General features: G+C 36.6%; 1 protein-coding gene across 6 annotated transcripts in view; it reads left to right on the forward strand.

Moving 5' to 3' along the window:
• The window catches only part of kcnt1b (potassium sodium-activated channel subfamily T member 1b), a 103,464-nt gene that overhangs the window by 53,904 nt on the left and 32,940 nt on the right, over window positions 1-16,620 (forward strand). For all 6 annotated transcript variants that reach the window (XM_073839558.1, XM_073839553.1, XM_073839555.1 and 3 more), the window contains 11 exons: window positions 3,107-3,186; window positions 3,503-3,608; window positions 6,506-6,598; window positions 6,704-6,752; window positions 9,166-9,225; window positions 11,037-11,111; window positions 11,561-11,644; window positions 12,321-12,415; window positions 13,520-13,700; window positions 14,395-14,559; window positions 14,677-14,813. In XM_073839558.1, coding sequence (XP_073695659.1) covers window positions 3,107-3,186; window positions 3,503-3,608; window positions 6,506-6,598; window positions 6,704-6,752; window positions 9,166-9,225; window positions 11,037-11,111; window positions 11,561-11,644; window positions 12,321-12,415; window positions 13,520-13,700; window positions 14,395-14,559; window positions 14,677-14,813 — 1,125 coding nt within the window. The remainder of the gene's footprint in view (window positions 1-3,106; window positions 3,187-3,502; window positions 3,609-6,505; window positions 6,599-6,703; window positions 6,753-9,165; window positions 9,226-11,036; window positions 11,112-11,560; window positions 11,645-12,320; window positions 12,416-13,519; window positions 13,701-14,394; window positions 14,560-14,676; window positions 14,814-16,620) is intronic.

A 16,620-nucleotide genomic window follows, 5' to 3' on the forward strand; every position in this document is an offset into this window, starting at 1 on the left:
TATATGTGTCACCACAGCCTGTTTTAAAGGCATCGCCATGGAGACAGAGCAGGGAAAGCAGGAAACAATGGCTGTTCTCTAGGATCACTCTCTCTCTTTTTCTGCTGGATATGGTTCTCATAATTACTGCCTGCTATATGCATCATGTCATGCCCTCGACAAATGTAAAGGGTTTTGGGAGGCTCTAGCCTACCATTAGTATGATGCTTGTGACATCACAAATAGCAAACATACTCAGTATAATGATTCCCATAGTGAATGCCCACCACAGTGATTTCGGTTTTAAAGGGCAATTGAAAGTGTGAATATCATGTATTATTCAAGCTTGATGATATAATATGCCTTATCACCAAGAAATGTGCATTAGTAAAGTGATTAGAAGCAAGGGTGGTTATATGGAAAAAGCTAAAGGGTTTTTCCGATGGAATTTCTATATTATATTAATTCCCAAAATTGCATGGCATTTTGAAATTATTTCTGTGATTATTAAAGATGCTGTAATTGATTCACTATAAGGTGTTTGTGTGTGTGATGTTTGTTTTTAAGACCATACATAAAATGTCTCTGTGCCTGACAGATATGACTGAAACACCGGTAGGTGTCTTGGGAAATTGCATGTCTCTGTGACAGCCATGAGCGCTGTATATTCAGTCTCTGCTGCGAATCATTAGCTGCGTCCAAAATCACATACTGTCAAATGTGCAAATGACTTCTCAACTATAAAATATATTCTGTCCATGTCATGTAGATTTCAGAATCTTGTTGAAAGCAGAAGGATTTTTTTTCACCTTTTGTTTAATGAATACTGGGTATTTAGACATACTTCTTTTGTGATGCAGTTGTTTTTGCATATTATATACACTATGGGTCAAAAATTTGGATTATCTTTTTAATTTTGTTTTTGTTAATGTGCCTAAAATTCCGTTTTATCATCACTGGAATAAATTACATTTTAAAAGATTAGTTAACTTCCAGAATAAAAATGTCCTGATAAATTGCTCACCCCCATGTCATGTAAAGATGTTAGTCTTTTTTTCTTCAGTCAAAAAGAAATTAAGGTTTTTGAGGAAAACATTCCTGGATTTTTCTCAATATACTGGATTTCAGTGGTGGCCAATGGGGTTGAAGGTCCAAATGTTTGTTTCATTGTAGCTTCAAAGGGCTCTACACATTCACAGCCGAGGAGTAAGGGTCTTATCTAGCAAAACGATTGGTTGTTTTATAAAAAAATAAATACATTTCTATACTTTTTAACTACAAATGCTCGTCCTGCGCTAACTCTACCTCATGCATTACACAGTCACTCACATGTACCGTAGGCAGAAATATCGACCCAGTGTTTACAAACGTGCTAAAGAAAGTCAAATGCCCTTTACAAAAAAAAGGTAAAACAACGATGTCACGCGAGTTTGAAGTTGGAGGAGAAAATAAGATGGACTTTTTTGCCCTACCCTACATTTTTGAACCAGAGTACAGACGAAGAACTAACCATGTGTGACCTTTCCAACATGATTGCGTAATGCATAAAGACAAGCATTTGTGGTTAAAAGGTATATAAATGTTCTTTTTTTATTTTAGAAAATGACCATTTGTTTCACTGGATAAGACCCTGATTCCTTGGCTGGGATCATTTAGAGCCCTTTTAAGCTTAATTGAAACTGAAATTTGAACCTTCATCCCATTGGCCACAACTGAAGTCTCAGCCTGATCTCATGAAATGTGTACCACCATGTACGTTTTGTGACACACTCTATGTGAAATGTGAAACTAAAAGTGTGTTTGTTTGTTTTCCCCGGAATAGATGAGCGTACATATGGTATGTTTAATGTGATGTTGGTACGTTTTCGTCATGAGATGAGGTAACGAGGTACACTATTTAGAGAAAAATCCTGGAATTTGTTCCTCAAAAACCTTAATCACTTTTCGACTGAAGAAAGAAAGAAATGAACATCTTGGATGACATGGGGGTGAGTAAATTATCAGGAAATGTATATTCTGTGAGTACACTAATCCTTTAAAGTATATTAAAATTAAAATAAAAAAAACGATTATTTTAAATTTTAATAGTATTTCACAGTAGTACTGTTTTGCTGTGTTTTTGATCAAATAGATGCAGCTTTGGTGAGCAAACATTACAAATACCTAATTATTAAAAATTATTTTGACCAGCAGTGTAGTATGGAAGTAGGATGATATGCTCATATAACCTAGATGCTGTGATGTTTTGTGTTTGGGATTCCAGAGATTTTATTTTCAGGAAACAAAATGACAGAAATTAACAAAATGGCTAGATAATCAACTATCGGTACAATTAATCTCATACTCAATTCTCTGCAGCTTACTGTATTTTAAAAAAATGCTGGTTTTAATTTGGACAATGTTTTTTACTGCAGTATTACAAGAAGTATTTATTTGAAAGAAATTAGTTTTTATTTTCTGTATGCAAATATTAATTTCCTTTGAGTTTTCTTCCTGAAATTCACCCAGAAGTATCTCATTAGTGATAGGGATGCATCAATGTAAATAATTATTATTTTACAGCATTGTGTGGGTGGTGACACTGCAGATTTCGTGAAGCTACAGTGTTGTGTGTTTGGGTTAGATACTGGATTTTGGATCATGATGGATGTTGCCGCAATATGATGATGATATATAGAAATTCAAGCTTATAGACCCCGAAGTAGTACTTTGTGAAACATTCATACACAGTTGGGAGAGGCTGATGTCTACTGGGAGTTTGTCAGAAGCACCACCATTGCTAATGTTCCTTGTCAGATGTCCTAAAAGATTTGAAACGCTCTTGTACATTGAGATTAAAGGAAGTTATTTACACTGTGGATAGTTTTTGCTGCTGCTGTTGATATTTTTTCATCAAAGATATGAGGTGTGGACATGCTTTACAATGAGCATTCAGTAGTGCATTATGAAATCGCTTTGTGAATGTTAAGCAATATATTTTGAATGAATGTCAAAAATGTAAAAAATTTGTGATTTATCACTACATTATCATTACATTTTTGGGGGGTCATTGTATCATCCATTTACTACTGCATGTAAAAATGAATTAAAAAACTATACTAATAATCAATTTATGTTCTTTCCACAGGGTGCAGGTGGAATTTTATGTAAATGAAAACACATTCAAGGAGAGGTTGAAGCTCTTCTTCATTAAAAACCAAAGGTCAAGTAAGTAAAACCCTTTGAGCCATTTACTACCATTCCGAAACCAACAAAACAAAATCCATTACTGCAAGCATAAAAAATACTCAAGATTTTTATGGATCTCGATATCACTGTACGTGCACATTTACAATACCTCCATATTTTTGTCTTTTACATGGCCTATTACTGGCTAAATCACCATAACAGCGAAGGTGACTTTGTTTTAACAGTTTGTGTGGATTTATGATGGTACTGTAAGTTTGCAGGATTGCAGAGTCTGCTGAATTATTTGTAATACACTATGGTATGAAGCTTCACTTCATAATTTACTATATTGCAGGTCTCAGAATACGCCTCTTCAACCTCTCCTTGAAGTTGTTAACATGCCTCCTCTATATAATCAGAGTCTCACTAGATGATCCAACTAACCAGGTCACATGTGCAAGGTGAGTAAGCATGATATTTAAAGGGATGTTTCAACCAAATATGAAAATTCTGTCATTTATATTTTCATGTAACACAAAGGATCATAGCATTTTCAATTTGGGTGAACTGTTTCTTTTAAATCTGTATCACACTACAGCACTGTTTGTGTGAAATTTCTTATACAACATTTCCATTCCAACTCCTCTTTTGGTTTCTTTCTCACTGGTGAGATGGAATAAGAAAAGAAAAAAACATGCTCTGAAAGAAAAATGCTTCTTGTTTCATGCAGAATCAGACAACTGTCACGTACTGTATCAGAGAGAATGATGGGGACGTAGAGTAGCATAAACAGTCTTTACTATACTCAACACAAGAGTATTCCAAACCAGGAATGGGAGCAGACACATGTACATCACAAAGTAGACCCAACAAAGAAGGAATGTACAGACTGGAACTTAAATACATGGGGTCATTAGGGGAACAAACGTGAACATAATTGTTAATTAGACAAGGGAGAAACTATTTCAAGGAGCACATAGGGAGGGAAAACACAGCAAACCAGGTCCATAATACTTACATATACCCCCCTCCCGGAAGGTGCGTCAGAAACAACAGAGAAAGCGATGTGTGGGAACTTGGGAGGATGCTTGGGATGAGGACGGATACCCGGGTGTCCAGGGTGGAGACGATGGAGGGAGGAGCCAGGGAGATGACAGGAGGGATTTGGAGCAAGATGAGCCAGACGAGACCCAGGCCACAGCCATGATGACGACCCACAATGTAGCCCATGGAGGGAGGAAGGGCTGATGATTCCAGATGGCCGACCAACGGCAGTGGAGCAGGTTGCAGAGGAGCCCAAGGCAGAGACGGAGAGCCGATGAGCCATGGTGACGAGGAGGATCCAGAGGGCTGAGGTGGAACAAATGGCTTTGGCCACCGACGCAGAGACGTGGATCTGAAAGGCCACGGTGGAGCTGGAGCGACAGAGAACCAAGGTTGAGCCGAAGGGATGGAGGAGCTTGACGGAGCCGGAGGAGTGGAGTCCCGAGGTGCAGGATGGTCGACGACGGACCAGGGAGTCCGGCAGAGCCAGTGGACTGCTTGGCCAAGGTGGAGAGGAGGGAGCTAGGAACCATGGTGGAACCGCTGGGTCAAGGCAAAGTCCTGGACTCTGAGACTGGAGGCAGAGACAGGGGATGATCCCTTTTTGGGAAAACAGGAGCCCTCACTGGGCTGGATGGGGAAACAGGAGCCCTACCTGGGCTAAACTCAGAAATGGGACTGACAGATGTCTCTGACGAAGGGAAAAGGGGGCGCAGATCGGCATACACGTCTATGAGGTCTCCTTCACTGCCCACAATCTCTTCCCTCGTGGTGGTCATGGTAGCCAGCTCTCACACCTGACGATTTACGCAGCTCTGGCTCCATGGCTATCTTCAGCTCTGTCACTCTGGTTCATCCGTCATCACCGCAGGGAGATGGTGGGCTTGGCTCTAGTCGGGAGTGGAACTGGCAAGATCCTCGTGGGAACAGATGTGAACGGAGATCTGTTTCTCACCAGTGTCCACTACACAAAGGCACCTAAATTCACTCGAGAACCATCTTTGGACGACAGCTGGAAAGCTGGTAAAATTAGCTAGGACCAGGAACATTCTGGTATGGTCCTCGAGTGATCTCTCCCCCTGCTCCAGCTAGAGGAGGTGGTATTCTGGATGGAATAGGGGGTCGACGTGATCCATCACAGCAAAACAGAAAACAAAAGACGGAAAACAAACGAGGGAACACCTCAGTTAAACTGTTTGTTGGTCTGGTCTTTTGTCACATACTGTATTGGAGAGAACAATGGGGACGTAGAGTAGTATAAACAGTTTTTAAAATACTCAACACAAGGGTAATCCAAACCGGGAATGGGAGCAGACAGGAACACACCGACTGGAACTTAAATACATTGGGTAATTACGGGAACACAGGTGAATGGGATGTATGTCCTGATTTTGCTGAGTTTTTAATAACGTTTTAATCCAAAAATTTAATTTTGACCACATTCTCACACCTAAACCTAACCTTACCCATGAGTAATCCCTAAAATCAGAGGATATGATAGATGAATGACACTGATGTACAAGCACCAAAAACTGATTGTAAGCCTAAACTTCACAAAAACTATAAACTGGTTTTTCAAATCTGATTCGTTAATCACAATGTTGTTCCAGGGTCAACAAAGATGTTGACCCAGGAACATGTTGCATTCTGTAAAATCAGGTTCTGCAGTGAGGGCGAATGATGAAGAGAAGCAAGGTCACAGAGCTGATTGGGAGGAAAAGCTCAGAAAACCAGGTCCATAATCCTGACAACAACTCTAATTCCACTCACATTCGACCTGAAATATTAACACGGAACAGGAGAATGATACAAACAATGAAACCTTTTGCAACATGTCGCACAAAATAGCAGTACTACTGCTTGTCCAGTCATCTTAGACGACCTGAACTAACTGCTTTATAATGATTTTACTTCAACTCTTCTGTGACATGACAACAGCAGCACACCGAAGCAAAACGCATTATAGTATGTCTCTAAAGCACTGCTTAAATTGCTTGAGAGGGACTCTTGGGATCAGCCCAGACTCCTCAGTCTAAATTGTCCATTAGAGTCTCTTTTAATACCAACCACAAAAAAGATTCAGGGACAATGAGGGACAGTGTGTGTGTGTGTTAGTAAGTGACAGAAAGAGAGAGCTGTGTGCAAGCATGCTGGAAAAGGAGAGGGTGCCCTACTAGCAGCAATCAAACAAGAGAGGCCATCTCACACTGTCATTTATGTCAGAGCCAGCAGGCATGATCCCTCAGTGTTTCAACCCTGATGTCTTTCATTTTTATGTCTGTTATGTACTAACTGACTGTTATCGTGATTATAGGAAACACTGCACAAACATCACAGATGCCCTGTGCAGCAAAGCCTGTGGCAACTACACAACAAACCTGACCACAGATCCCACACAAATAAACTGGTGAGACCTGTCTACACTTAGATATTATGACAACTTATTGAAGTGTTTGTCCTTGAACAATTTCTCTAATTTCTTTTTTTGTTTCTTGTGCTGTATATTTTAAAGGGAGTTAATATTTTGGGTGAATAGGAGAGTTCCTGTATGGGCGATACAGGTAGGTCGAGATTTTTGTGTGCGTGTGATAACTGGAAAGAACTTTTTTAAAATGTACAACAAACCTTTTAGAATCTATAAAAAAAAACTATTTTCGTGGTTTAGAATTGTAATCTAAAAAGCTTTATTGGCTTTATTGGATTTGCAGAGCACTTACATTGATTAAATACACAAAATCCATTACAAGAATAAACATCTAGGCAGAGTAAATGGAAGAATTAAAAGCTTATAGGTGTGTGCAGATTGGCTCAGTGTCAATATATTTTAAATTATGAAAGAATAAGAATACGCTGCTTGAATTCAGACCACTGCACAGTTGCAAGTACAAAATTGCTTTTATACAACACTTCAATTAATAAGAAGTTGCAGTGCTTACATTTTAGACATAATATTGACTTGTCTGTTTTTGGGTTACCAAACTTATTTGTTTGAAACCACTAAGTTGAAACAACTGTAGAGCTGTTTCATTCCTGATTGAATCAGTTTTTTGCATTAACTGTTTGAGTAATTGATTCAGTGATACATTCATAAAAACATAAACTTGTTTCATTACTTAATAAATCAATGTGCTTTGAACAAATCAGTTAGGTGAATTAATCAATGAGTGAATGATTTAAAGTCTATAAAAATCAGTCATTTGGTTCCCTAATAAATCAGTGTGCTTTAAATCATAAAATCAGTACCTTGTTTGTTTCATTAATGAATCAATGTGCTTTTAACTAATCAGTTAAGTGAATGAATCAATGACTCACTCATAAAGATAGTAACTTGTTTCATTTTGAGTTCATCTTTGAGTGAATGACTTAGAGACTATACAATTATAAAATCAGTCACTTGTTTGGTTCCTTAATAAATCAATGTGTGAATGATTCAAAGACTATAAAATCAGTCACTTGTTTGGTTTCTTAATAAATCAGTGTGCTTTAAAGCATAAAATCAGTCACTTGTTTGGTTTCTTAATAAATCAGTGTGCTTTAAAGCATAAAATCAGTCACTTGTTTGGTTTCTTAATAAATCAATGTGCTTTGAACTAATCAGTTAAGTGAATGAATCAATGACTCACTCATAAAGATAGTAACTTGTTTCATTTTGAATTAATCTTTGAGTGAATGATTTAGAGACTATAAAATTATAAAATCAGTCACTTGTTTTTGTCCCTTAATAAACCAATGTGCTTTTAACAGATCAGTTAAGTGAATAAATCAGCAACTTTTAAAGATAATCACTTGTTTTATTTTGAACAAATCAGTTGAGTGAGTGACTATAAAGTGACGGACTATAAAATCATGAAATCAGTCACTTGTTTGCTTCCTTAATAAATCAGTGTGCTTTGAAAGATTCAATGACTCACTCATAAAGATAATCACTTGTTTAATTTTGAATGAATCGGCTGAGTGAATGATTCAGAGACTATAAAATCATAAAATTAGTCACTTCTTTTGTTCCTTGATACATCTGTCTGCTTTAAATCATTAAATCAGTTGAATTATTCAGTCATCGTTCATAAAAACATGAACTTGATTCATTCCCGAATAAATCAGTGTTTTTTGAACAATCCGTTTAACTAAATTAATCAATGACTCACTCATAAAGGCAGTCACTTGTTTCATTGTTGAACAAATTGGTCGAGTGAATAATTCAAACACTATAAACTCAGTCACCTCTTTTATTCCTTAATGAATCAATGTGCTTTTAACAAATCAGTTAAGTGAATAAATCAATTTCGTACTCATAAAGATAGTCACTTGTTTCATCATGAATGAATCGGTGGATTGAATGATTTAGAGACTGTTAAATCATCAAATCTGTCACTTGTTTGGTTCCTTAATAAATGCTTTGAAAAAATTATTTAAGTGAATAAATCTGTGACTCACTCAAAGATTTTGAACAAATCGGTAGAATGAATGATTTGGAGATTAGAAAATCATAATATTAGCTACTTGTCTGGTTCCTTATTAAATCAGTGTGCTTTTAACCAATCAGTTGAGTGTTTCTCTCATAAAGATGGTCTTGTCTTACCATCAATTGGCGTAATGATGTAACCTGTGGAAAGAGTCAAGGAAAAATACCCCCTTACTCCATAGACTGACAAACAGAGTGATATAAACAGTGAAAAACAGTGCACCAATTATCCTTTTAGTCCTGGCTGTCCATTGCGATTTACTTTTGTCCTATTTGCTGACTGAACTAAACCAGACAGCTATAAAGGTGCACAGGACAGACCCCAGGAGGGTTTTGCATTGCGTAAGCCTTTTTCTGAGTATACATTACTGTATTACATGTCTTTATGACAACCAATTATTTATCACTCTCACTCAGCACTCAGACTCTGGCAGTTATTTCCTGAAATCTCATTATACTTTGTTATTGATACTCCACTCATCAAAATTATGATAATTTTTCCTTCACCACAGGTGACAGTGGCCTTAATTAGCTTCTTGCAAGCAATGCTCCTGGTGTATCTCAGCTACAAGGTAAGATTATTGTCATTACTATTCTGCCCTTGTGCGATTTTTAACCACTGATCTAAATGAAATCTGACTATTTCAGCTTCTCTTGGGTTTCTTAAGGGCCACTTTGCTTTTTTAGTTTCCCTATAATGGGAAGTGTTCTTCACTTTTGGCAGAGAACAAAAAAACCTTTCCAACTTGTTTTCTGTTTCTTTATTGATATAACAAGAATAAAAAGAGAGCTGTAATGTGCTGTTTTCTGGAAGTCAATAGGTGAACCTTCTGTGCTCTCTGAACTCTTTATGTTTTTCTGCAAATAATAGCTGGATATAAGAATTTTTTTTGACAAACTTTCCCTTTGTTGTAATTGTAAAATCTCTTCAGAACTTTAGTCTTTAGACAAAGTCTGTTTCCACCACAAAATGTATCATAATTCAGATTTTGTTTTTAAATTGCAATATATAAGCCCAAAATACGACATTTTCTCTGAATTACACACAGTCGCAATTACCTTTTTTATTTTGCTATTCTGGGCTCCATACAAACTAGTATACCATCCAAGTACATCTAACATGCTATTTTTATACTGTAATTTGGATGCATTAATTTCAATGTCACACACAGTTGAGGTCAAAAGTTTACATTCACCTTGCAGAATCTGATAAATGTTAATTATTTGACCAAAATAAGAGGGACCATACAAAATGCATGTTATTTTTTATTTAGTACTGACCTGAATTTTTCACATAAAAGACGTCTACATATAGTCCACAAGAGAAAATAATAGTGGAATTTATAAACTGACCCCATTTAAAAGTTTACATACACTTGAATCTTAATACTGAGTTGTGACCTGAATGCTCCACAGCTGTGTTTTTGTGTTTAGTGATAGTTGCTCATGAGTCCCTTGTTTGTCCTGAACAGTTAAACTGCCCGCTGTTCTTCAGAAAAATCCTTCAGGTCCCACAAATTCTTTGGTTTTTCAGCATTTTTGTGTATTAGAACCTTTACCAACAATGACTGTATGACTTTGAGATCCATCTTTTCACATTGAGGACAACTGAGTGACTATTACAGAAGGTTCAAACGCTCACTGATGCCTCAGAAAGAAAAAAAACATGCATTAAGAGGGATTAAGATGCATGAAAAATTTTGAATTTGAAGGTCAGGGTAAATTTAACTTATTTTGTCATCTAGGAAACATGTAACTATCTTCTGTAGCTTTTGATGGGTAGTACTAAATAAAAAATATATATTTAGCCAAAATAAGAAAAATGTACACATTTTCATTCTGTTCAAAAGTTTACACCCCTTGCTCTTAATACATAGTGTTTCCTTGTGAAGCATCAGTGAGCATTTGAACCTTCTGTAAGTTGCATACGAGTCAAAAGAATTTATGAGACCTGAAGGATTTTTTGAAGATCAGCAGGCAGTTTAACTGTTCAGGACAAACAAGGGTCTCATGAACAACTATCACTAAACGAAAAAAAACAACAAAAAAAAACAGCTGTGGATTATTCAGTTAACAGCACAGAATCATGTAAAACTTTTGAATGGGGTCATTTTTATAAATTAAACTATTATTTTCTCTTGTGGACTATGTGAAAAATCTTATTCAGGTCAGTACTAAATAAAAAATACCATGCTTTTTGTATGGTCCCTCTTATTTTGGTAAAATAATTGCAGATTCCACAAGGTGTATGTAAACTATTGACCTCAAATGATTATGAGAATTAGGGTGTTTTAAGTGTTGTAATTTTATACGTTATATATAAGATATATGTTAAATATTCTTTCTGTATGCTTCTGCGGTGTAACATTTATTTATTTTCTAGGGGAACATTTGGGAGCAGATTTTCCAAATCTCCTTCATCATTGAGATGATCAATACAGTGCCATTCATAATTACAGTAAGTGATGAATATATCCAATGGAGACAGACTCACGTATCCAGTTGCTGTCAGCATACATTTATTGCTGATAGTAATTGTCGAGTACTGTTGGGATAGTTTTGTTGTGATTGATGGTAATTATATGAGTAGCCATTGACATTTGAAAGCCAATTGTGAGAGGGCAAGATTATAACTGAAATGTAACAATTAGCCAAGTAACAAATAACAATTTCTTTGACCTGCAGTCAGTGGGAGCAAATTATAGGATGTTTAATTCCTTTGTGCTAATGGCATTACAGATGTAAAAGCTTTGGAGTGGTACTGACACACATTTGATCTGATATTTGTTTTGTTTTTGTATTGTAGTATTTAAAATCTTTAAAATGTTTAAGGAAGCACTGATTTAATGATGAAATATCCCTGATACAATCATCCTTCATTCTTGAAGTGTTTTTTTTTTTTTCTAGATCTTTTGGCCTCCGCTGAGGAACATATTTGTTCCCGTGTTTCTTAACTGTTGGCTTGCCAAATCAGCCCTGGAGAACATGATTGTAAGTAGTTTTTGCAGCTGTGCAAAGCATGTCTCATGCCTACGGGAAATCAAGCTGGGTGTCTAGCAGAATAGCGTTGGTGTTGTTTGATAATATTGCTGTGTTGAGAAGCTTTACTTCATTATGCACTTGACAAATGAAATTGCATCATCAATGAGCAAAAGTTTGAGAGGGTGCCAGCATTCCCTTCCCTGCCAGATGGTTGGGTCAAATGGCCAGAGAAAACCTGGCAGGGGGAATGTCCTTTTACAAATGCTTAAAGCAAATGTACTGGTAGAAGAGAAATGCTAACAATCACTAACATGTTTTTCCCCAAAGCATTCCTTAAAGATATTTTCTTTGTGAGATAAACAAGGAAGGCCTGATCTCTTATAGGCACACTATTTTAGTTAACATATATGTATATCTAATGTATAATTGAGCATTAGAGTTATTAAAGAGTATTACGTTCAGTGGAATAGAGGAATTAGTTATTTGAGGAGCACTAGATCTTATTGTACAATGAATAACAGATAATGGAGGTTATTAAGTTCTCTTTAAGCAGGCACTTTCAGAACAGGGCTTTTGCAGTTATCTCACATTGCCTGCATTACGTGTGTTTTATTCTTGTACTTGTCTTGACTTATTCTCTCAGGGATGAGATCTCTCTCTCTCACCTATCTCTGTTTCTTTGTAGAATGATCTCCATCGTGCCATTCAGCGCACACACTCTGCCATGTTCAACCAGGTCCTCATTCTGATCTGTACACTGCTCTGTCTGGTCTTCACTGGGTAAAGCTCTTTGATCTCTTATAACCCTGATGGGGCTTCAGCCTTTTACAGACCTGTATGTAATGCAGCAAATCTGAAACAGTCACACTCAGATGAATTTACTGTCCTGATCAAGTAGCCCAAAAATATATTTTCCCTGCAGTGTCAAAACAAGATGCTACTGTTTTATTAGGAATATTGAAACAAAATATGCAGAGTAGTTAATAGAGCACAACAGTCACGACTCACTTCGGGAAGAATTTTCCCATTCGTATTCTCTGTAGGGATTTGAAAATAAATCCTTAGTAAGGAGCTGTAAGCCATAAACTGAACCAACCAGCTCTGAAATGAGTCTTATTATAAACTTTGTTTAAAAAGCAAAAAAGTATTTGAAAATCCGAGAAGAAGACAAAGGTACAAGACAGTGAACTTAATGCCTTAATGCCTGTGAACTTAAATCAAGGACATGCAACACATGAAGAAAAATTTTTAGCTTCCATCGCAGGAATAAATTACATTTTTAAAATATATTCATATAGAAAACAGTCATTTTAGATAAGAGTCAAATTTCAGTTTTTAATTTCATTTTGTACGTTTTTCAAGTGTCAGTAGGTGTTTAATCTCATTTTACGATCCTTAGGAGGTCAAGCTACAGTAATTATTAGCCCATATGCTTGTGGACTATAACTACCACAGAATGTGATAAATCATACAACTGTTACAGTCCTTATGTATTTACGTTATAAATCACATTTGTTATAATGTAAACCACACAGTGGTTTGAAAATTCCCATTTTAGACATGACATGTCATTTATGTTGTAGAACAAAATGAGAAAGTCTTACAATAATGCTAACCACAGACCTTATTTTGCTCAAATCGAAAACCACTATTTTAAAAACCCATTTGAAATTCCTAAGGGAGCCCATGGTGAAATGGCCTTCTGGGCAAGCCTACAAATTGTCATCATGACTGAGCATCTCTAGTGAACCCTGTTCATGGAAAAAGCCTTGTATCTTTCTAATGCAACTGTTACAATACCATGATGCTGCTAAATTTATATTATAAGATATAATCTATATTTTCTGAATTGTTTCCTGAAGTTCTTTTGTAATACTCCCATAGGGCTTGTGGGATTCAGCACCTCGAGCGGGCGGGGAAGAGTCTCACCCTTTTCGACGCTTTATATTTCTGCATCGTCACCTTCTCGACTGTTGGTTATGGAGACGTCACACCAAAAATCTGGCCCTCTCAGCTACTGGTGGTCATCATGATCTGTGTGGCTCTAGTGGTGCTGCCATTACAGGTGACACTGTCAGCCCACAAACAGCACAATCGGTAGCCTTCTGTGTTAAAATTTCCTGAAAATGTACTCACCTTTAGGTCATCCACGATGTAGATGACTTTAATTCGTCATCGGAACAGATTTGGAGAAATTTAGCTTTATACCACTTGCTCAGCGATATGAGAGAATGAGAGTCCAAACAGCTGATAAAAACAATCAGTTTACATCTTGTGAAGTGAAATTCTACATGTTTTTAATAAAACCATCAAGATGTTTAAACTTCAAACAGTTGCTTCTGTCTAAAATACAAATCCCCAATCCATAATATTGTTTTCTTTAGTGAAAAAGTCATCTCTCCTGAATTAGGAGAAAAATATGCAGAGATCAAGCACAGCTTACAAGTGGAAAAAAATTCTAAACAAATATGTTTGATTTTGATGTTAGAGGACAAAAGGGTATGTACTTTTTCAGTGGAGGAAGTGTAATTGTTGATTATGGACTGTTTTTTGGCTAGAAAATATTTAAAATATATTTTAAATTTTTTTTCATACCCTGCCATGATTAAATGTACACAGCTGAATGGAGATCTAACTTCACTTAGCAGTTTTAGCCTTAATTTTTTTTAGATGATTAAAGCAGAAATAAGTGGAATTAATAATAATGTACTACTGCGTTTTTCACACTTCTTTCTTTCTGTCTCTCATTTGGATGCCAGTTTGAAGAGTTGGCTTATCTTTGGATGGAGAGGCAGAAGTCAGGTGGAAATTACAGCAGACATCGTGCTCAGACAGAGAAGCATGTGGTTCTCTGCGTCACTTCACTCAAAATAGACCTGCTCATGGATTTCCTCAACGAGTTCTATGCCCACCCGAGACTACAGGTACATTCATAATCACATATATATAAGAGTTTATTATTGCTCCAGTAATCTGTTTTATAATCTACTGTAGCTCATTACCTGTGGTGGTGGTGTCAATAATTCTCAAATGTCTTGCAGGATTATTATGTGGTGATACTTTGTCCCACTGAGATGGACATCCAGGTGCGACGTATACTGCAGATCCCACTCTGGTCTCAACGGGTCATCTACCTCCAAGGCTCTGCATTGAAGGACCAAGACCTGATGAGAGCCAAGTAAGTTTATTAAGTTTAAAATGTTGGTTTATGCCTAAAAGGTCCCTAGACTACTAGTTAAAAGTTATTTTTCTTTTGCTCATGCCTTTTGGTCAAATGAGCCAGAACCTGCCATTGATTCACCTTCAAAAATTGGTGCGTAATGCCCATGGACCTACAGATGGATTTTCATTGAATCAGAGTCACCTTGCAGTTTGAATTGAGGTTCTGACTCCATGTTTGAGTCTATGGGAAAGCCATTAGACTGAAACAGATATCAGTCCAATGTATTAGCAAACTTATCTGTTGCTGTAAATGATTTCATTAATTCCTTTTCAAATACATTAATATTATCTCTAGATTACTGAGAATGTTTGAGAATTGACCTCGTAATGAGATTAAATATTGTCTGAGATTTTGATTTTCCAAGTAGATTGCCTGTGAAAGCTGTTGTGAATTCAACAGTGTGTTAAAGGGACAGTTAACCAAACTTGTAAGACCTTCGTTCATCTTCGTAACACAAATAAAGATATTTTTGATGAAAACCATCAGCGTTGCTGTCTATGTAGGATCAGAAAGCTCTCGGATTTCATCAAAAAGATGAACAAAGATGAACAAAGGTCTTACAGGTTTGAGCGACATGAGGGTAAGTAATTAATTACAGAATTTAAATTTTTGGGTGAGCTATTCCTTTAAGAGTTGCATTCACCAAAAATATTTAAGGACAGAAGTTATAGAGTGCAGTTCTTTAATCCTTAAACTGTTTTTATATTAGGGAAGGTGTCTAAAATGTCTCTCAAATGTAGACATCAACATTACAACTTGCAGGAACGGTACTTAAAGCAGCAATTGTGTTGGACAATTTATGGCTCACTATAAAGTGCACGGCAATGCTTCACCGTTAAGGTTTGGCTTAATGGCAGGCTTAGCAGTTTAGCTAATTAAATTAGCATAATCTCATTATTCTCTGTGAAAGACAACTTGTGTTTCCGGCTTTTTAGAGTCTGGGAGTGAAAGAGCTGTTAGAAAACTTCAGTCATAAGTCTTTTTTTTATAGCAGTGTATCAGTGTGGCATTTCTATAATTTAAACTTGCATAGCATACTGATGAACTGTTTCCAAATGGAAGCGTTGGACAGGCTCCCAAAAAACTAAATTAGTCTGTGTGGAAATTTGAAGAGTCAACCTGCAAGCTTCACAGCCAGAGCCAAACCTGACACCAGTCACAAGCCCATCTGTTCCTTATTAAAGCAGGCCTGAAATTTAAGGGTAATATATGTGCTTCTTCCTGCAATGTAACTGCACTTGAAATCCTACTATATTCCTTCATTATAAATGCAGCGAATCTGTCTCAATATGCCCACTTCAAATTATACTGCATGGATTTTTTAATAAAACTCAGTCGGTCTAGAATTCCTGGCCAGATGTGTAATCTGTGTATTGAAATAGGAAGGCTAGAATTTAATTGACTTCATGTTGTTAAAATTCTCTATGTGAACATTTTTTTAATTATTAAGATGTTCATTACTGCTGCATATTACTGGATGAATTATGCATGTTGTAAGTACTTAACTTTTTTGCCAGTAGTTATTCCTCGTCGTATCTTTCCATTTTGAAGAGTCAAGAACCAAGAAGTTGTGGTTTAACTAGTTAGTATGATCCAGTTTGCCCCTGCTGCTGGATGCTGTAACTGCACCAGTCGGTTAAAAAACACATCACAATCACTGTGTTCATTATGTAATTTTCCTGCATCTCCAGAGAAATATAGGTTCACATAAATGCTGCGGTTTTACACATAAAACTGCACAAATATGTATTTTAGTAAGCTC

The sequence above is a fragment of the Garra rufa genome, chromosome 5 (assembly GCF_049309525.1).
Source record: "Garra rufa chromosome 5, GarRuf1.0, whole genome shotgun sequence".
NCBI lineage: Eukaryota > Metazoa > Chordata > Actinopteri > Cypriniformes > Cyprinidae > Garra > Garra rufa.